At 35.7% G+C, this 23332-nt stretch overlaps 2 protein-coding genes across 3 annotated transcripts in view; both read left to right on the forward strand.

Moving 5' to 3' along the window:
• The first annotated feature begins 749 nt into the window (after positions 1–749).
• LOC113501293 (sodium/potassium-transporting ATPase subunit beta-2-like) lies at positions 750–6824 on the forward strand. The gene is made up of 7 exons (XM_026882401.1): positions 750–921; positions 3640–3687; positions 4186–4305; positions 4713–4894; positions 5317–5403; positions 5761–5989; positions 6398–6824. Exons 1-7 carry the CDS (start codon positions 858–860, stop codon positions 6499–6501), a joined length of 834 nt encoding a protein of 277 aa, XP_026738202.1. The 5' UTR covers positions 750–857; the 3' UTR covers positions 6502–6824.
• A 2710-nt stretch (positions 6825–9534) lies between these two features.
• LOC113501292 (lysosome-associated membrane glycoprotein 1-like) overlaps positions 9535–23332 on the forward strand; it is a 40216-nt gene continuing 26418 nt past the window's right edge. For both annotated transcript variants that reach the window (XM_026882399.1, XM_026882400.1), the window contains exons 1-2: positions 9535–9724; positions 11839–12297. In XM_026882399.1, the coding sequence (XP_026738200.1) occupies positions 9667–9724; positions 11839–12297 (517 nt within the window). In that variant the 5' untranslated portion in view covers positions 9535–9666. The remainder of the gene's footprint in view (positions 9725–11838; positions 12298–23332) is intronic.

The following is a 23332-nucleotide window of genomic DNA, read 5'->3' on the forward strand; positions in this document are numbered from 1 at the left end:
TCCTAATAGTATTTCCTCACGTGTTTTCAACTTCGTTACAATTCATTGTTGGGAGCAGTTACAAAGTGAACGGTACCAGGAGTACAGATCGTTGCAGGGAGGTCGTGGCGCCAGCGTGGCGGGTGCTGGCGGCGCGCCGTCGCCGCTGTAAGACACCCCAGGAGCTGTACATTGCTGGCTGGAAATAAAGGGGTTTGAAAATATAAGTTGGAATTGGAAGATTTTTAAAATAATTGATGGTATAAGTCGCAATTTAGTATATGGAGCATGTAGATTTTGGTATTGGTTGTCCACTTGCGCTGATTAAAAACTGGTGTTTCCTCCAATCTTCAAATATTTGGGCGATTGATTCATATTAATTACATAATGTTCCTTTTTGCGATAGATTTAGACTCGTAAGTTAAATGAAAATGTAATAGACTTGTTACCCTTCAAATCAGAGTCATAGCTAGACCTAATCTTTTGCTTCCCACGCGACGTCCAGTGCTAACAAATAATGGACATAATCAAGCGTATAACTGGTATGCTAACACTAGACCGTGATTAGAGCTTACCACAAATAAATATACAACATAGCTTGAAAAAAAAGACAATTACCATTTTTTGTGCATTTTCAAACATTTTTATAATAATAAAACCAACAAGCTGCATGTACATTTTTATTTCGTTACATTTTCAAAAATTTAAGCTACTTGACCTCCTCAAAGTGCAAGATATAACTTTATTAAATTAAAAAACAAATCTTATAATTTTACTACTGCGAGCCAGCAATGTATAACTCGTAGCATCCTCCTTGCTGCGGAGTGAATGCCTCTGACTTATTCCCGTGTTGGCTGCCAGTGAGGAGACACGTAACCATGGGGCTGGAGAAGCGAACCATCAAGATCATAGTGGCTGTAGTCGTGCTGGTGCTTATACTCAGTGAGTCGAAATGTCAAGTTATTTTTTTTTTGTGTTTTTTTTGTTAGTAACGTAGGGTTTTTTTTTATAACTTCTCTTCTCATTTTTTTTAAGTAGTGTTTTTTAAAACTGTTTTTTTTTTATTAAATTAGATTGAAAGTTCATTGTAGTTGTAAGGAACGAAATTTAAGTTATAAAAGTGGTGTGTTTATTTATGTTAAAATTATATTTTAAGTAGTTTTGTGAGAAAAAATGGTATTCATTAAAAAGCGTGAATTGTGTAGATACTTTTCAAGTAATGGGTGCCAGATATAAATTAAAACTAAAACTATCTCCAAGAGCTCAAATATTTGTGATTATTTTGTATAACGGAATCTAAAACTTTTATACGAATTAAGCTTTCCACTAAACTTCCTAAAATAAATAATAACAAATTTCCATAAATATAGTTTTTAATCACAGAATAAATCAAAATTAAACAACGGCTTATTGATCCACAGACCACACACAGTTCAGTCAAACCAATGATTGCACAAAATAAGTTTACTGAAGCGTGACAAAGCAAAAGCAAAGCTAGAATGCGAAACAATTCGAGAAAATTCTATTAGAGCAAGAAAAACGACTCGATTTTTCTTTGTTCCGAACCTTCACATATTCTAGAACAGCATTGTTGTAGAGCGAAAAAGTTTTTAAAGAAAAATAATAATACCTTCCTATTTTGTGGCGCCAACATTCGCGTGAATCTCGTCACTGATAATGTGGTTCATATGAATTTAAAGTCATCATTCAATTGATATAACTGTATGTATAGTTATTTATAATTGAATTAAGCTCCTATCCTACAGGACTAAAACCTTTGTGTTGCAAAAGCTACAACTTCTAAGGATTCTCAACATAATCTTGTATAGGGGTTTGAAGGATCGCCAGGATGGCAAGACAGAGGCTGTCCATAGCCAAAGCATTTATAAAAAAGCATTCAATATGATATATTTAGCTTAATTTTGGTATTCAATGAATACTTATTCTATATTATTCCATCTATTCAAGTTTGGCCACAAGACAGCATTTTTTGAACGTCAAAAGTACAGACAGCACCCAATATAGCCTTTTGCGATTTTTGCGTCTAGTTCGTAGGATAATATTCAACAATAATGATTAACTGTCCCTTTTGCACGATGCAATAGTTTAAAATATAACAATTGTAACATATAGTAAGATAAGTTGCGCTAAATGAAAAGTGAAAACATAAGACAGTCGAATTCGAGGTTCCTCTTTTCAATATCTTTTAATGATTATATTATAATTCACAATGAAATCTAGTTGAATATATTATTATGTACTTCGGGCATACTATATTTACATAACATTAGTGAACAGAGTTCGTTCATCCCCCACATCTCCGACCCAGACAATGTGGCGTCTAGCTATTGATTCGTTTGTGTGTGACTTCTGCGTAAATCTACGGCTTTATGGCCACGGGATGAGATTATGTATCTTTTTGTAATAATGTTTTCTAGAATTGTAACTTATTTCGACTTCGGACTACTTAGTAGCAGACATACCTATGTAGGTCAAGTGTAATTTAAATTTATATCACCAATAATTATGACGGAAAACGATACCTAAAATAATTATTGCTGTACTATGAACAAATGATCTAAGACTTTTCGCTCCTGCTACTTGCAGGGTCTAAGGCTTTAAGGGCTTATTCTAAAGAGGTGGGCCCAGCATGAAGCACGTGTGAAAAGAGTAATCCGATCATCATTTCCTATCTCACCACTCTTTGGGAAAGCGCATGGAAGTGCATAATGTGACTAGCTACGTAACTATAAAAGCAAATCAGTTCGTTAGATATGATTTCAAAAATTATCAGTTACGTATTTTAGATTAAGGACGCTGTACGCTTCCTTGTGTCGTTCCCCCGCCGCACATCCAGGTTTTTAGCCCGATCGAGATTTTAAATAACTCAGTATTATACTATATAAATTCAGTCAAGGGCAAAACCTAGAGTAAACGAATCAATTGGTATTTACACTTACTTGATTAATCTAGTAAATGTTTCGTTTCCGTGTGAACAGCATCAATCCCGAGACTAGAGTACAACTCGCTAAGTGATTAAATGGCACCATTTACGTTGACTCACCATGAACGAAGCGATAAAAACTGAACTGCATGACCTAACTCTAGGTATCTCGGTGACCTAAATAATAAAACCTGGGTATAAAATCTTCTGAGAAAAATTGTATAGAGCTTTTTCTGTATGACCTTTCTTGGTGTATCGTTAATATGGAGTCTGTCCGTGGTTTAAGTAACTAGAATATTTTTTAAGTATCCAAATAAAAGCTTTTTATTAGCATAAAAATCGTTAAGTATTTTATTTGCAAGTAAACCATAAGAGTTGCAACTGTGGTTTTCTAAAACCGTCTACGTTATTAGCCGACTATGAGATACTATTTTAAATACGTGTTAATGAAAAAAAAAATATGCAGCGGTATAAAGTTATGTAAAAAGCTAAATAACTGAATTATCTTTTTTTACTGCCAGAGACGTTGTACTATTCTCTAATTGTACAAGCTCTCTGGGAATAAAACAAATTCACCAATCAGCATTTACAACTGCTACAAAATTCATAAAAGACTATTGCATTTATTCATCAAATCACATCAGTCATACGAACAAAGTTACCTTTATAAATAACTAAGTAGTATTAGTTTATTAATTATTTTGTTCTCGTGTCAGGTCTCGTCGGACTTCTACTTGGGCTGTTGTTACCGCAGCGTTATGTTGGTAAGTGATGGTTTTATTTCTTTTTATTTAAATTATTCACATAGTAGGTTTTAACTGTATAACAATCCCTTGTGATCACGACTGTTTCAGTCGTAGAAGTAAGACGCATATATAGGCTTTCGTGTGATCTCCGAATGCTTGTCCTGAGTTTGGGTGGTTTGTGCATTTGACTTCCATGTATGTGTAACCGCAAAAAATCCCTCGTAGCGGAATTGTTTTGTAAACAAAAACATCGATCCCTTAAATCCATAGCTGTCGCTAAGATCGCTTACTAGTTTTCTAATAAAGACCTATCTAAATACACTAAACTAAAAGGTAAATAATCTTTGTCTGTAAGAAAACCATCATTACTACTATTTCCGCAAGGACAAAATTAAAGAAGCAAAATTTGCAGATATTATTATCTTCTTGAAATGTTCTAGTACACTCATCCATACTTTATCCTATTAGTATTCTAAGTCATGAAGATGAATTAACATTGATCGTCGTCTCGATCAGAACTGGAGGTGTGGCCTCGGTCTGAGGAGTATAACTGGGATCAGCCCCTGATCCAGGTCAGAGGCAACGACCCCGGCAGCTGGCATGGCTGGTACCGACGCATCAATGAATTCCTTAAGGGTAAGTAACGTTAGGTTCCGATATTTACTTAAAAAAATTACTACAGAACTTTCAACAGGTATTTATCATCTTTAAGTTTGTCTCAAAATATAAGTCGTTCTCGGAGCGACTTCAACCAAAGTGTTTAAGGAACTCTAAAAGGTTCGATCTGGTTCCACTTATAAAATTGATTTCCGGGGGTGTCCTCATGGACACCCACTTCGTCGGGGTAGAAAGCGTGTAGTGGCACACTCTTACTAAATAAACTTGAACCACCGCGCACCGCCTCCCGCACTCGGTTGGTGTATGACAATACTTAGCAATCAAAATACACCGGGCCGCGGACCAAGGACAATAACTGTTCCCAACGGCACCAAGAGGGAAAGATGTCTTTACTTATCTCGTATGGTTTCTATCGTCCTCTTCAGTGTACGAGACCTCGATTCCCGAGGATCCACCTCGCGCACCATGCTCCGTCCACAACCGGCGCGACCAGCACCTGCGCTCGGACCCCTGCGACATGGCCATGAGAAGGTGGTCGCCCTGCACTGCGGATGAGTTCTACGGCTATGCCAAGGGGAAGCCATGCATCTTCCTGAGGCTGGCTAATGTAAGTGGATCATTCTTCAAGACCAGCGTTTTTGATATGTAATTAGGTATATTTTTTAGGTTTGTTTTACTGACATTTTCATCAAGGTAGCTTTTTTGTTTACCTATCGCTTGTATTATTTTAGGTACTTTCGTCAAAGGGGGTTTATAACATTGAAAACGATGCTCTGAATTTAGTTCCCATATTTAAGGATCACAAAAATGCTTGGCCTGTGTAGGGACCGAATCAAAGGAATGTTACGCGAGCATGATTACCGTGGTAATAAACGTATAACACTTGGCTATCCTAGCAATTATGCAAATGATTTGGGTGGTGTAATTTACAAAATGTCAATAGAAAACAAACAAATATTTGGAACATTTAGCATACCATAAGCGAGATAGCAAAAGTGGACAAGTAGTTAATAATATTTTACCCTTCAGATTCACTACTGGGTTCCCGAGCCATACAACATGACATCACCTCTGCCCATCCCTCCGGAAATGCCTCAGCATATTAGGGAGGCTATGGTAAGTGAAAACACCTTACTCTGTTAATTAATAAGACGCAGTTATGTCAAACATGGTATTTGATTTACATTTAAATTTGGATACAATACGAGCTGGTACGCTGAATAATTACAATAGCCAATATCCACTGGACATACTTTTATATCTTGCTCATATTCTTTAGAATACACTAGCAGACCTTTTTGGATTTGCAAAAATTCACTCAGAAAAATACAGATATTTGTTACTGATATATCGTAATTAAACTTATATTATCACACGGCGCTCTAAGCCGTGTCGTGGCTATCAGCTTCCAGAACTCCAATAAGTGAAAGGTTCTATATTTCTCTTGTACGAATACTTAAACTTGTTAACCAGCGTCACCGGCCCGCGCACCAATACGGTGACTTCGTGTGGGTGTCCTGCGGCGGCGAGTTCAGCGCTGACAAGGAGAACATCGGCCCCATCCAGTACATCCCCGCGGACTACCCCCCTGGCTTCCCGCTCTCCAGGCTGCACACTGCCGACCGCATCGCCTACTCAGCCAGGAACATGCCCGACCAGGTGCCGGGACCACTGATTGCCGTGCACTTTGAGAATCCTCGACGTAAGTTTTATGGAGAGATAACCAGATTTTTTTTAATTTTATTAATGGCTGTCATCTTTTTACTACGCTGATCGTTTGTTACCAAGTCATCTTTCAGTCAACTGTTTATTTTGATGGCTTTGCTGACTTGATTGATTATTACATTGAACTGTTACGAAGGATCGCCGTTCGAATCTTAGATTTATGCTTACTTAACATTCAAAAATGTTTGGCAAATGCGTAAGATTCGTTCGTTGGAAATTAATTAATGCGTCAACCCCAGTTAGAGCGAAAAGTTCGTATTATAAACGTATCACTGTCAGTCAATGCCGGCTGACACATATTTCCTTTTGCTGACACATATACCTGCCTTACAGATTGAGTCGTGGCAACACAGAATAATTCTAAACGTTGCTCATTGTATTTCAGGTGGCGTTGTGATTAACGTGGAGTGTCGCATCTGGACTCGCGACATCTTCTACGACCCGAAGAGCCGCATCGGCCGCGCTCGCTTCGAGTTACACGTCGAATAACTTGCCAACACTCTTGAGTTTTAAAAAGTTAATTACATCCAAACTTGCCTTGTCATTATGTTAATTTTTAATTTTTTATGCACGTGCATGAAAAGAGTATTTGACAGTTTGCACTCATTTAAATTGTAGCAAGCGTGATGGAAACTATATTTTTGTTAGGTATTGGTAAATATCAACTTTTAAATTTTAACAGTATTGCCAAATGAAAATAAATTTCCAATTTAGTAGATTTAAGTGTTATTAATACCTACTTAATTTATTGACATCGAATTAGAAAAAGGTAAAAAAATACATACATACTTCTTTTTAATTATTAATTCTTAGTTTAAAATAATTATATTTTCATAATTTATCTTCTTTTTGCTGATTTGAATACAGCATATTATGTGTTACCCTAAATTTTAGCAATAAACAATTACGTTCTTGTTGAAATTAATAACTAGACGAGTTTTAATTATTTATAATCTAATTATGTTACAAAGTCTGGCTGCACATTGGCTTATTTCGTGACAGTGTTGTAAAACAAAAGCTTATCGGTCTATGTTAAGTTACTTAGAAATTATTGTTAAACTTATTATCAAGATCAATTATTTAGAATTAGTGTTACCTACTATAAAAAATCATAATAATGGATTTTGTTGTCAGCTTTATGTATTTTAAAAAGAGAATCAATGTGTTTATGAACGTAATCTTCGAGTACCTGCCTATAAAAATGTCTTCTATTTATATTCCTGTTAAAAGAAATTGTATTTATAAGACCTACCTCCTTGTTATAATGCCAAAGTTTACTTCTATATGTAGTTTGTGTGCCTCAATGTTATGTGTTTAAATTATAAAATCCGTAGACAGATACACTGAGTATTTTGTACGAAGGAAGTAATTAGTGGGGGGAAAAACTTATAATAGCATAAGAGCTCATAGCAAATGAATTTACTCACGTAAACCCATTGAACAGAAAATCCATACATAACGGGAACCTTCATAAATGGTCAACGTTTTAACTTAAATTACGGAGTTTATAAATACAAACTCACATGTATTAATAATCAATCTATAACCTCTTCAATCGGTTACAGGTGAATTCAGTGACCATCTATGAAGGTTCCCGTTGAAAGAAACTCAAGAGTAACTTGCTTTTTCCGTGACGTTGAATGTAATTTTATGTTGGATTGTTATCCTCTTGGAAGAAACACACCACTATTTCAGCCCTATAATGGTAAAAGTGCTGCGAGATCCCATAACTGTGCCTGCAAAGTAGATACCTAATACTCAATCTATCCTGAACATGTTATGACCTAACTTATGAAGAACATAATAAAGTAATAAAAAATGATCTCCACTATATTTCTTAAATTTATAATAAATTGAGAGTTAATATAATATTTAAATGTTGCAATATATGGATGAAAGACATGCAGATTTTTGTGTATGTTTTGGTTGAAATGTGAATAAAAATGTTTAAAAATAAATTCAGTATAGTTTTATTTGATAACGATGTATGCTCCATCCGGCAGGTTTTCCGGGATCATGAGGAAGTAGTCAGAATTTATAGATCAGATGTGTCATGATGTGGTTAGTAATTGTGCCTACCAACTAAAAAGGTACCTATCGGTACTAATCGCCTCGCCATGCAAGGAGTGAAAAAAAATAATTTTCATAATCTACTATATAAAAATAAGTCGGGTTTTCCTTCCTGACGTTATAACTCCAAAACGCAAAACACCGATTACCACGGAATAGAAAGATCTCGGAAAAATTGGTGGTAGGTAGTAGGTAGAAGGTAGAAAAAATTGCATTGCAGCGCATGCCGGGTACAGCTCGTATTACGTACAATCTTCAGTTCTTTTAAGTTTTTAAATATTTATCACTAATACATTTTATGATATTGGTAGCTTCAATGTCTGTATTGTAATAAGAAAAACTATTTTCTACCTAACTCCCTGAAGTAAGTAACTTCCAGATAGAAAATCTACAACACAACGGCCCTCTCATTCGTCCTATAGGTATAAAATAAGAAAGTTATGAATACAGTAAAAACATAGGTAAGTAACTATTAAGTAGCTAAACGAACGAAATTTTAGTTTTTACCCGATTATTTACGATAGTACTAAAGAGAAAGGGAAATCGTTTTAAAATATTGCTTATACACATACCTAAATAGTAGAACCAAAATACCTAAAAGACTATGAAATCTTTGAAGAACGCAAATTGCCGCCAAGATTATTAAAATCAGTCAAGTTTTTTCTTACCTATTTAGGATTCTTACGTAAAAGGTATTAATGGAACCGTAACACTAAGGTCCGCTGCCTATCTGTCTGTCCGTCTGTCTGGTGACAACAACAGGATGTTTCCTAAGAACCGTGTTAAATAGACAGTTGAAATTTCCACACATGATGAATTTCAGTTGCGGATAATATAACAAATAAAAAAAAACACGTTAAGCAAAGTTCGAACGGTCATACATTTTGTCTCCCAACCGAGTTGTTTATCTTAGTTAGCTTATTAATACGGAACCTTCAGAGTTGCGAGTCCGACTCGCACTTGAACGGTTTTTTTACTGAGGTTGCCGGATTGACGCCACGTTAGCCAACACTTACTTAATTCTAATTCTACCAAATAGAAAAATGATTTCTGTCATGGTAGTTTACTTAAACCAAAAGGTTTCAAACAAAAGTTTCCATTTAAATAAATTTTAGTTCGGTTTTCAATCAATCGTTGCTTTAATTGCTTAATGTAAACTATATTTTTATTATATTAAAATTCACAAATGAACGCTTAAAATGTAACTGTTAAAAACGGTTACCTCGACGAATAGAAAATAATTAAGGACCTGAGGACCTTTACTGAGGACTCATGACTCCAAAGTAGGAGCACAGCTTCAAGAGTATTTTATATCTATTAAATTATATGATTTTTAAAATTTAATCCTATCGCATTATTATTTATGCGTATGTTTAAGTTTGTGTTTATGGTAGTTTCATAACTGTGGTAGATTTTTAACTCACAGACTGGCAACACGACTCAGCTGTCTCGCAATTGACATTCCGTATCCGTGGACGTTTCTCCAACCGGATTATCGTCGTATCACTTATTTGCACCGCATTTTTAATTTGTGAGACAGTTCGTGCACAGTTATTAACAACTTAGCGTCGCAATACATTAAAAATGTCTCGTCTTAGGTTTTGTTTGTTGTTAGCAGTGTTTTGCAGTTGTACGCAGTACGGTAAGCGATATTTCTCAAAACTATTTATGTTGCAATAGGGTCTTTGTTGCTTTTTATCGTTATGTCGGTTCGCTTGCACAGCTCGACCGCTTTGTTGTCGTGATTAGGCGTTATTTGCGCAATTAGCGACAAAAAAGTGGTTGATTCTGCGCTATGGACGTTCTTTGATATTCTAGAAAAATGTACCCACAATTTTAAAGGCCATGTAACTAGCTTATAAAATATATATGGTAGTTATGTACTTGGTTCTAACATAATATAATAAGGTACAGTCCTAGCATAGGAAGGTTATATTATCAGACTAATTAAATTATCTTTCGTCAATATCTATGTTGTGAATTTTGATTGTAGGACATCACTGTTTTTTTGTTATGGCCTTTACAAGAGAACTGTGAAATGTTTTGAAATATTCTCACATTTAAACAATGGAGTTTAGTAAAGTAACCTGACACACATTTTTAAACTGAAAAAACGACAAATGCGTGAAACCTCTTTACTACCTACAGTCATCTATGAAAAAGTTTGTAACCAAGTTTAACTTTTGAATAACATGTAAATTATTTTTAAATAAAGAACATCTGGTTGTAGGTGCTTGTGGTTTGTTTGAATATCAGATATAACACCCACCTTTGCATTGAATTGTAAATTCTTTAGTCATTAAATAGTGGTTGTCTGTGCCTTGGCTTTTTGAATAGTCTTTTTATGAGTAAAAAGAGACCAAAGATAGTTTGTTCACAAATTAGCATATAAAAGATCAAAGACTAATGGCTGCTAATAATAATAATGTACCTACAGGAAAGTTTGTACTTTATCTTGGTACCAGACTGAGTATGTTTACATTTGTATTTGATAACCTAAATTTTAAGGAAGTCTTGTTCCATCTAATAAGTACTTAAGGGGTAAATAAATTAAACAAACACAAAGCATACATATGGTAACCAATATTTTATCTAGTGTTCACCATGTCCCATCTTTAATTAAGAGGTATAAAGACGAAAGATAGGTCTTTGCTTTGAAAGCAGGGTTTCCTTGGTCATTGGCAGGGCGGGATCCAGGGGCCCCTAGGCCTCAAGGGAGTGGGGGCCCCCTTGGTTTCATCATCATCATCATGGTTTAAGTTATTTTCATTCAGTAAAAATTTATCAAGCTTTTTTTAGATGCCTACTTTGGTGGTGGGCCCCTGATCGTAGTAGGCCCCTAGGCACTGGCCTAAAGTACCTTATGGATAATACGGCACTGGTCATTGATCACTTCTATTATTCTATAAAAAACTTGTCAAGTCTTGTCAAGTCTATGCAAATTATAATCAGAATATTGGGGGTTATCTGTGGATGGTAGTTATTATGTCCTGCACAGCTTTGCATATCCTCGCTTCTGAGGACCTCTTTAAAGAAAGTTAATAGAGATACAATGTCAATGAACTCATATTTTATTACTTACCTACAGCTATATAGAACATAGCAAGACATTAAATTTAACCTCTGCACCTCACATAGTCAACAACATACAAATGGTCAATAAGTCATCTTTTTTTATGCTCAATTCAGACTGGCCTACGGGAAGTTAGCAGCTCCTAGTCAGATCTAGATTGTAACAAATTGCTTCTGGTTATCTTCACACCAGCAAAAGAATATATAAAAACGTTATATATAATTTAAAGGAGTTTTATTTAAACATGTATGTTTTGGATGTAGTTACTCCCATGTCGTTTATTATAAACCAGATTTTTTCATATAGATACATATTTCAATAATGAAAACCATATGTTTGTTGTTTATCAGCGCATAGGCTTATTAACCAGACTCACAACAATTGTGTTTTATATCACAATCAGAATGTAATTCTTATGATTATTATACAAGTATATCTAAGCTGAAATATTTGCCTGCAATGTCTATTCTGTAACACTTGCATGTCTTGAACTACTTTCAATGACAGTTTCAGCTTTGTAATGCAACTTACATAATGACTTCAGGTTGTGACTCAAGAATGTCCTACATTTTGTTATAATATTAGCTTATTGACTGAAACGTTATTTCTTTTAATATCAGTATTTAGTATTAAGTATGTAGGTCACTAGTAATAGTTTGTACAAAAACATTTTGTTTGCACAGGTCTTGGAGGTGTAACGAATCCGCCGTCAGTCACAATTGATGTACCAAAGGCTACACAAGCGCCAGTCTTAGAGGATAAGACCGACACGCCAGCGCCACCTGCGCCACCAGCACCCCCAGCGCCACCAGCGCCGCCAGCGCCTACTCCTGACACAACGCCGGCACCAACACCTGCGCCAACACCCGCGCCAACGCCTGCGCCAACCCCAGCCCCAACGCCAGCGCCAACGCCTGCGCCTACTCCAGCGCCCACGCCGGCCCCCACGCCAGCGCCAACGCCAGCACCAACACCAGCGCCAACGCCAGCACCGACGCCAGCACCGACGCCTGCTCCAGCGCCCAAGCCCGTGCCTCCACCAGAGCAGGGCACTTGGTCCTTCTCCAGCAAGAACATCACCTGCATTGTGATACAGTTCGCTGCACAGCTCAACGTCACCTACACCAAGGCTGTTGAAGATGGTAAGTGTTCATTTTCATTATAGCTTAGTTAGAAGTTAGTGAATTATTTTAACTACTATGATGATGAAGGCAGTGACACAGTTTCAATAACAATGAGAAATCATGTAACTCTGTTAGCTCATTTACATTTTATAAGTATCGCAAATTACAAGGAAATAAAATAGCTTTATCATGGTTCTAGTATCGGTCGTACATTTATAATGTAAATACATGTGTCTTGTTCGATCATATTCGCGAACTGCCCACGCTTGTATTTCTTTTACATGTTTTCCTGTTATTATAAAAAATATTGGTGCTATTAGAATTATGCTCAAAACAAGTCATAGGAGATATTATCTGTACCTAGTTGTCTCTAGATATTATCACAACTGAGTAACTATGAATTTTAATGCATTTCTGACGTTTGCTGTTCGTTTATAGAGTCGTTTTTATATTTATGTATTTAAACATAGTGTTTTCTAAATTTGACTCAAATTAATTTTTTTACTTTCAATTCAAGTATCTGACTTGAGGTCAGCTATAAATTGATTTAATTCATGACTATATTTTTGCAATAGTATAATTAGTCATGGTTTCAATAGGTAAACAGTGTGCATCGTTGTAGACTTTGATTATAGTAATATTAAGGACTTAGTCGTCAGAAATCTGTGAATGAAACTGGATCCCTTGTGTATCATACCAACCATTTAAGTTGAATCATGCTAACTGTAATTTGATTTGCACCGGTACATGCTATAGATCTCTGGATGTGATAACAACGTGTTTGTAAAACAAAACAACGGTCATGTTTTTAAATAACAGCTGTATTTTTATAATCAACCTCATTTTCTAAGAGCTTGAGGATGGATACGTTTGTTTATTGATAACAGAATGATAATATCTGTCAGGCCTGAATTGTTTGATCGATATTTACTCAAATATCGATGAAATTCGGGAGGACATTTTGTTGAATTTTATTTTAATATTTCACATGGCCTTAATATGGGGATTGAAAAGATTTTTTTTTATAAATTAGCAATTTTTCTGAGGAAATAAATGAATGAAAAATCACTCAAAAATCTCCAAAATGCTGGTCACTCCAACCAAATGATGATGCTCATTAGAAATGAAAAGATACAATACACAGATATACGTTTTTACAGATTTTTTATACTAGCGACAAATCTCAAAATGCAAATGCACATGCTATGTTACATACAGTCTCCACAAGGTCAAAATACCCTCATTAAAAAGAAGATATTTATGTCCCAAGCTGTATATGGAGTCGTAGATAAAATAGTAGATATGAAACCTCATTTGTGATAAGACATAGTTATTTAGTTTCATAAGAACTGGTCTTCACGACATTTCGCTTATCGGACTATCGTGTGAAATTAGGCTTCCGTGTTCAGAATCGTGCGATAAAGAAACATTAGGCATTAATTGAACAATTTGCATTCCCCTTCTATTTAAATAGGATTTTTATATTTTTTTTTCCATTTCAAAATCACGATCTGAATGATATCACGTCCTTCCCTTTCTTTATGGCAAATCCTTACAGACCTCAGCTTTTTTTTTTAATTTTCTTGTATGTTTTTCGTAAAAAGTATGCTTTTTTACTGCTTTCTGGTTATGTTTTAGTCAATTTTGATGTTAGATAAGACAACTCATTGATGACTCTAGCTATAATTTTAGATGACATAGAAATAGAATCTAAGGATCCATCAGATTTTCCATATTTTGTTACATGTTTACCTCATCCTTAACAAAGACAGTGGCTATCGTATTATATATTTTGCCACCTCCCTTGCATTCTAGCTAATTCAATAGAGGGCCCAGTTGGCCCAGACATCTTATCACTTAATCTTTAGTAAGTAAATATTTGATATCATTGCCTGACATGCTCCAAGTCTGGTCATGTTACACGTGGGCTTGTTCACATTTGACTTTAAATCATTTCTTGCATTAGTTATGAGAAAACGCATCTTTCGAAGAATCGTGCCTTACTGTAAGTTATAATTGAGAAAAGATGGTATGTTTTGCAATGATCAATCTTTGGGCAGGTTTCTTTCGTCATACATAATATTATGTAATACTGAAGTAATGGGATTTAACAGTGCAACTTATGCGTTTATACAAACTTGCAAGAGGTATCGTAAAGGTCGACCAGGAACAAGGTCTGTTCCGGGTTTAAAGACCCTTAGTTTTTGCAGTCAACTGCGAGACCTGAGCTGTGACTCATTGTAATGGATGTTACGAACGGTGCAGCGGCACCGTGTCCGGTTCGTGTGCATGACCTACACGTATTAAATGGTACTGGGGACCTACCACAACCTCCTAAACTGAAACTGCAGTTGTTGAAGAGAGATGTCGCTCTACGCCGCTATCATGCCGTTTCACTTCCTCAACTCAAGCAGTTTCACTTTTAGATATCGTGGTGGGACCCCTGAGTATCACAGCAACTATAATCAATTAAACTACACTAATAATACATACTAATGGTCTAATAGTGTTACCGCCTCTCAACTCGAGATCCACTATAGAGTATTGAGAAATGAGGTCGCAGTTCGTGAACTAGAAATACCGTACACAAGTATAGCACTTAAATTAGCTTAGTAATATTGCGTCATCATAGAATATTGGATTTATTAACTTAGACTCGACTTGGGAGGTTTCCTTAGCGATTTATCTCTGGTTTATATTTCATCTTTGAAGTTGAGAAAGCTTCGTAATTAATTTTGAGTTGAATTTGCTCAAGTATCCTGCGTATACAACATTCATCTATAATTCCCGATTCCACAGAAACTGTAAAATTACTACTAAGAAAGTGATATTGCCAGAACATTTAATATTTCAATAGGCACACATTACATTAACCATGAGTGATGTATGGTATTGAACTGAAACAATGTTACACTTAGTAGCTAATTACGTCGTAGCCCAGTTCACAGGTTCACAGTTAAACAGCTATTATGTCACCTCGGTTATGTTTTAGACGAATGCACAAGTACTAGGTATCACTTACATTACATAGGTATTACAGTTCGATCATGACTGACCAAGCGCGGTAATCAATGCTCGTTCCGACGCTGTCCGACCAAGAAAACAGTTTTAACTGTTACTGCCGCGCTGTAATATATGATCGGGCTAACTAGATATTCTTGCTGCGTTTCTGTGTTATGGGTGCCGTTTTTGAACTTCACAATAAGCTACATTTTTATAGAGTATTTTTGACTAAATTCTCCTCTACTAGAGAAGAAAAAGAATAAAAAAATCGATTATCAGCTGATTCAATAAATTCAACAAAATTTTCGACTCTACGATTGAATATACGTACAACAAACATAAAGAGTCCTTGTTCCACTTTACAAGATGAAAATTTAAAGACCATTTTCTAAGTAGAGTTTAGAGAAAATCCATAAGTTATTGCCTTGACCTCTCTCAGTAGCTACCTATTTGAATGAGTCAGTGTGACGCCGCTCTGCTCTCTTTGTGCAAACGTTGCCAAAACAAGAATAATACCAAATCGTTGGCTATTTCTTCGTCTGTTTATCGAACGGAGATTTCTTATGATGGATTTCGCGTTGTGGAACATTCTCGTCGTTCTTAAAGACGCCATTTTCCTTTTGGAAGTATTGAACAAGTACCGCTAATGTTTGTTTGACTTATGAGTTGAGGTTTGGCATTCGTTTAAACGGGGTATTTTCATGATTATTTTTAAGTTTTCTTTCTGGTTATTGTGCTACGATAATGTAATATTTTTTAACCCTAGAAAGATAGTCTGCGTAAAATTGACGCATGCATTCTTGAAATATTGCTCTCTCTTTCTAAATAGCGCGAATCCGTCGCTGTGCGTTTAGGACATCTCAGTCGCCGCTTGGAGCTCCCGTGAGGCGTGCTTGTCAATGCGGTAAGTGTCACTGATTTTGAACTATAACGACCGCGTGAGTCAAAATGACGCATGATTATCTTTTACGTGACTTTTAAGATTTAACTCATACGATAATTATATTGTTATTTCATGTTCTACTTACGTGATAACTTATTATATATATATTTTCTTGTTATAGATATCGTGACTAATATATAATAAAATGGGTAGTTCTTTAGACGATGAGCATATCCTCTCTGCTCTTCTGCAAAGCGATGACGAGCTTGTTGGTGAGGATTCTGACAGTGAAATATCAGATCACGTAAGTGAAGATGACGTCCAGAGCGATACAGAAGAAGCGTTTATAGATGAGGTACATGAAGTGCAGCCAACGTCAAGCGGTAGTGAAATATTAGACGAACAAAATGTTATTGAACAACCAGGTTCTTCATTGGCTTCTAACAAAATCTTGACCTTGCCACAGAGGACTATTAGAGGTAAGAATAAACATTGTTGGTCAACTTCAAAGTCCACGAGGCGTAGCCGAGTCTCTGCACTGAACATTGTCAGATCTCAAAGAGGTCCGACGCGTATGTGCCGCAATATATATGACCCACTTTTATGCTTCAAACTATTTTTTACTGATGAGATAATTTCGGAAATTGTAAAATGGACAAATGCTGAGATATCATTGAAACGTCGGGAATCTATGACAGGTGCTACATTTCGTGACACGAATGAAGATGAAATCTATGCTTTCTTTGGTATTCTGGTAATGACAGCAGTGAGAAAAGATAACCACATGTCCACAGATGACCTCTTTGATCGATCTTTGTCAATGGTGTACGTCTCTGTAATGAGTCGTGATCGTTTTGATTTTTTGATACGATGTCTTAGAATGGATGACAAAAGTATACGGCCCACACTTCGAGAAAACGATGTATTTACTCCTGTTAGAAAAATATGGGATCTCTTTATCCATCAGTGCATACAAAATTACACTCCAGGGGCTCATTTGACCATAGATGAACAGTTACTTGGTTTTAGAGGACGGTGTCCGTTTAGGATGTATATCCCAAACAAGCCAAGTAAGTATGGAATAAAAATCCTCATGATGTGTGACAGTGGTACAAAGTATATGATAAATGGAATGCCTTATTTGGGAAGAGGAACACAGACCAACGGAGTACCACTCGGTGAATACTACGTGAAGGAGTTATCAAAGCCTGTGCACGGTAGTTGTCGTAATATTACGTGTGACAATTGGTTCACCTCAATCCCTTTGGCAAAAAACTTACTACAAGAACCGTATAAGTTAACCATTGTGGGAACCGTGCGATCAAACAAACGCGAGATACCGGAAGTACTGAAAAACAGTCGCTCCAGGCCAGTGGGAACATCGATGTTTTGTTTTGACGGACCCCTTACTCTCGTCTCATATAAACCGAAGCCAGCTAAGATGGTATACTTATTATCATCTTGTGATGAGGATGCTTCTATCAACGAAAGTACCGGTAAACCGCAAATGGTTATGTATTATAATCAAACTAAAGGCGGAGTGGACACGCTAGACCAAATGTGTTCTGTGATGACCTGCAGTAGGAAGACGAATAGGTGGCCTATGGCATTATTGTACGGAATGATAAACATTGCCTGCATAAATTCTTTTATTATATACAGCCATAATGTCAGTAGCAAGGGAGAAAAGGTTCAAAGTCGCAAAAAATTTATGAGAAACCTTTACATGAGCCTGACGTCATCGTTTATGCGTAAGCGTTTAGAAGCTCCTACTTTGAAGAGATATTTGCGCGATAATATCTCTAATATTTTGCCAAATGAAGTGCCTGGTACATCAGATGACAGTACTGAAGAGCCAGTAACGAAAAAACGTACTTACTGTACTTACTGCCCCTCTAAAATAAGGCGAAAGGCAAATGCATCGTGCAAAAAATGCAAAAAAGTTATTTGTCGAGAGCATAATATTGATATGTGCCAAAGTTGTTTCTGACTGACTAATAAGTATAATTTGTTTCTATTATGTATAAGTTAAGCTAATTACTTATTTTATAATACAACATGACTGTTTTTAAAGTACAAAATAAGTTTATTTTTGTAAAAGAGAGAATGTTTAAAAGTTTTGTTACTTTATAGAAGAAATTTTGAGTTTTTGTTTTTTTTTAATAAATAAATAAACATAAATAAATAGTTTGTTGAATTTATTATTAGTATGTAAGTGTAAATATAATAAAACTTAATATCTATTCAAATTAATAAATAAACCTCGATATACAGACCGATAAAACACATGCGTCAATTTTACGCATGATTATCTTTAACGTACGTCACAATATGATTATCTTTCTAGGGTTAACAACAGAAACTTACAATCAATTTTAATGAAATTGAACTGGAGAAAATGGCAGCTATTTCATGTTAATAAATAAATAAAAAAAAAAGAAAATATATTGGGGAATTGAGAACGAGGAGGTTTTCTTCATGAAGTCGGTTAGAATAAATTGACAGGTTCCAACAACATTAGCATTTCGTTTAAAAAATATGCACTATTTTACCTCAACTCAAGCCAACATATTGACAATAGATATATTCTCAACAGACTCTATATCAAAGCAATAAGGTGCATTTTCGTTTGCAATTAAATAGTGACATCAGTCGGAAATGGGTACAGTCAACCGTACCTATATCCGGAATAGGCAATCATGCTTTGTCGTTGCATATCGATATATTTCACAAGTTCCACGAACGACTTGTGTGCCGTTTGTCTTACGACAGTGTAACTTTTCAATGTTCCTCCTTAATTGGGTGACCCACCCGAATGTGAAGGAAATAATTTATTTAACAATTATAACACTATTTCTGAAAATTGGAAGTCGATGGTGATGTCAGTCGTTCCATTTTTTCGGTTATACGTGAACCTCATGGAACCTCTGAAAAAGACTTGAATAGAGTCAATTTTTTTATTGACTAAAATGCTTTCATGAAGATTTTAACCAATGTTTACGTGTTATTAAGTCAAAATTCCAATATTGTACTAGAAACTATCTCTATAGGAATATTAACATCCGATATCCATATTCAGATGAAGAGCTGAATAAAACAGTATAAATATTACACTGCCAGTTATATAATGTTTATAAATCATTCGTTCTAGTATATACGCATGCGCACTGTTTGGATATAACTCTATAATATTGATATAACTTGCTGAAGATTCAATGAGATGTTATTTTAATCAATCGCTTGAGTACGTTACCTATCTTAATTGAAAGGAAGACGAGATTCTCATCAATATAAATGATACTAGCTGTTGCCCGCGACTTCGTCCGCTTGGTTAGAAGATATAAGTTAGGAATTTTTGAACGAAAGCCCACGAAGGTTAATATTTTTCCCGGTTTTTGCCACATTTTTCATTGTATCTTCTCTCCTATTAGTTGCAGCGTGATGCTATATAACCTAAAACCTTCGATGAATGGTCTATTGAACACAAAAATATTTTTTCAATTTGAACCAGTAGTTCCTGAAATTAGCGCGTTCAAACAAACAAACAAGCTCTTCAGCTTTATATATTTGTATAGATTATAAAGCTGAAGACTTCAAAACGCTAATCTCAGGAACTACTGGTCGGATATCACGGTTTTGAGACAACGCCGAAGCAAAACATTGTTATTGTTGAATTGAGTGGGAGCGAGGCCGGTTGATTGATTTAAAAAATCCCGCTTTCTTCTGCATAACTTCGCGGACGAAATCACGTGCAACAGCGAGTTACTTCATAAGGTTAAATGAGTTTAAAAATCGATATGAATATGATTGCAAACGAGTTTTCGATTGGAATATCCGAATTGATTATGCTGGGAGTAGTCTAAGGACCTACTTCCACCCCTTAAAGCAAGACGAAAGGACACACGACGTAGAGTGGCATTTCTCCCACAATTGCAACAGCCAAATACAATGATAAAGACCTGAACGGAGCCAAGAACATTGTTTTGTAAAGGCGCATGAAGTCATTATGTTGAATGTTTCTTGCAAAATCGTGACGTCATGCATGCGCCTAATTCCTCATCCTCTTTTTTAACATATTGAAATAGAAAAAGCCTTCTTGATATTTTTTTATCAAAGTTTTTCAGTTCAAAATCAAATTGATCAGTTTTTTTTTAATGAACAATGTTTCGATAATACTTGTATACCTATTTATTATAATGAACGGCTGTGACCTTAATTAATGCTGTTTAGAATCGTGTTTCGGCTTACGTTAGATAACGTGTTTTTTTATTCAAATTATTGCCGATTGATATATAAATTATTTATGATATCATTATTATTCTATGGGATTTATATTTTTAATGGCATGCTAGAATAAACTACACCTCCGTTGACTTTTCTCTTTTGATACTAAGAGCCTTAAAAGTAAATAAACAGTATTACACAATGTTGTGTAGTTTCGACTTTCATAATAACTGAAGAAACAATGTGGAATAGTATTTTTATTATTGACCCTCTTCCTTTAGTGGTTAGCAACCTTGACTGCTATACAGGAGATTGTGGGTTACATTCCCATACAGGAGGAATGTTTGTTTGATGTGCACGATTATTTGTTCCGTATGTGGGTGTTGCAAACATTGCTTAGTTTGAGACGGGTTGGATTCTTTTAAGTATAACTTTACTTGTGACGCCTATCGGTCCATATCCAGTGTTTATTTCATATTAAATTAATTTTCATTCGATTCTAGGGAAATATGTACGTAAATAACTCAGTTTAAAGTACAATTGAGTATGAGATGACGCACTGTGGACGCCCCCCGCCCATATCAGTCAATGGCGCTTATAAAACATGTGCGTCTACAGTTGCGTGCCAAACACAACGGTATTGTAAGTCTACTATATTATTCAGTTGTAGAAATAATGCAGGTTCATGGTATTTAAGCGATTTATGTCTAGTGATTATTATTAAGGTCTAAATAAGGTATCTTAATAAAGTTTAAGATTTACCTTTTTATCTTTATGTAATTTTCAACACTAAAATTGTAAATGGGAAAGTATGTGTCAGTTTGGTTGTTGTCTTTGGGTTGACCTCACGTCATTAAAAGATCTTAAGGTTCAGAAAATTTGATCATTAATCTAGGAACTCATAGAAGGCAAATATGTACAAAAACATCGTTTCCCATATCTACATCAATGGATGTTGTAGCCAAAATTGGAAAGCATTTGTTTTTTTGGTGCAACACTTGGACCAACGCGGCGTTGACGTTGCAATACTTAAATAACTGTCCAATATGACACCTAAAATAGTAGCTTATTTTTGACCCTTCATTGTCTATTTTGGTTATACCGTGTTTTTAATTTGAGCTTTATTTATACCATGTTAAAGTTCTTTATAGCTAAACCATTACCCTGATTTACGTATAACTTGCAACAAAGTATGTTCTTTATCTGCTGAGTTTATTCTGAATGCACGTATCATGAACAAACATGACACGTATATTATAAATGTGATATGAGTGTATGTTTGTTACTTCTTCACGATTAAACGGCTTAATCGATTTCGATGAAATTTAATGTAAAGATAGCTGACACAGGATTACCAGATAGGCTACTTTTATTCGACTTCGTTAAAGAATGTTCGTATTTTCGCAGCCATAACTGACATTTAGGTGAAGCCGCGAGCAAAAGCTACTATCGTATACAAATACGAAATACCTAAGTACGTAGACACGTGTATAGCTTGTATCACGTCTAGTTAACCGTATTCTATACAAGTTTTCCGCCCCGAGACGTTTTCCGAGGTGTTCCAGTAATACTAGTTGTTAAGTAAAGCAAGTTTTTTAACCTACCAAGTTTGTGGTAGCGCACTCTGGTGAATAAACTTGGAGTTATGGTTTTAACTTACTAGCTTCGCGGAAACTTGGTTAAGGTTTTGTTTAATATTACATTTTACGTATAATGTTGTGGAAAACCAGTTCAGGGATTTAAGTAATTTCTGGTCAGGTTCTCATAGTTACAAAAGAGTCCCTCAACCAACCATGAACGGTCTACATACTGTTGAGCAATTAAGAATGTGGACTAGGTACTTGTTAAAATATTTTGCCATATTTTCTGAAATGTAGTGTACTGACAGAGGGTTTTTGACGCGTCTCCGGCCAAAATTTTTTTGTTCAGCTTTAATATGCTGATCACAAAACCCTCGTTAATGAAGGGAGACCGGCTTTTAAGTCCAAACGTACCGCCAAAGTAACAAGTCTACACGGCTATTGCTTAGTGACTTGGCAACTCTAACTTCGTCGCTGCACGTCTCGCTTCACGTCGGCAAGTCTTTAAGACGAAGTGACAGGCCATCGGTTCGTCTTTCCAACTCCGCGTTAAAAACACAGATAACAAATTGGAATGATAAGCCACAAAGGAAACTTAGTAAATGTTTACACAACCACTACGTTTAAACGTGACTCTTTACCTCATGAATAACAAACCACAGGAGCTGAGATCAATTACTTAGTAATGTGAACTTGTAGACATGCGCACACGCCGTTATCGGTCACGTCCGATCGCCTGCGCAGATATAACCGAAAACTAATAGTTTTTTTTTTAAATAGTATCGCTGCTTGAGATGTCAATTGCTTAATATTGAAATTGTAGATTTTTGCTACTTATGTAATACGAGCTGCTCCCCGCGACTTCGTTCCCGTGGGTAGAAGATATAAGATATGATTTATACCTGCCCTGATTTTCCCCATTTTCCATTGTACCATCTTCGCTTCTATTAGTCGCAGCGTGATGGTTTATAGCCTAAAGCCTTCCTCGATGAGTGGTCTATTCAATACAAAAATAATTTTTCAATTTGGCCCAGTAGTTCCTGAGATTAGCGCGTTCAAACAAACAAACAAACTCTTCTGCTTGATATATTAGTGTAGATTTAGAATTACCTTTATTTTTTTTCATAGAAATAGATAATTTTTATTTTTTTGTGCCAAGAAATTCGGTATTTCATTCCCGTATAAAGATTCTGGGTACTGTCGAAAAGGGATTTTTAACTTGACATAAAAATATGCATAATATTGTAAGCAAAATCAATTAAGAGAGGAAGTGGTCTTCATTATTAAAAAGGATACGTCTTCATTAGTTATTTTTTGTCAGAAACCCGATTGTGAACGTTCAATATCTTAGGTTCCTAAAATA

The sequence above is a fragment of the Trichoplusia ni genome, chromosome 15 (assembly GCF_003590095.1).
Source record: "Trichoplusia ni isolate ovarian cell line Hi5 chromosome 15, tn1, whole genome shotgun sequence".
In the NCBI taxonomy this organism is placed as follows: domain Eukaryota; kingdom Metazoa; phylum Arthropoda; class Insecta; order Lepidoptera; family Noctuidae; genus Trichoplusia; species Trichoplusia ni.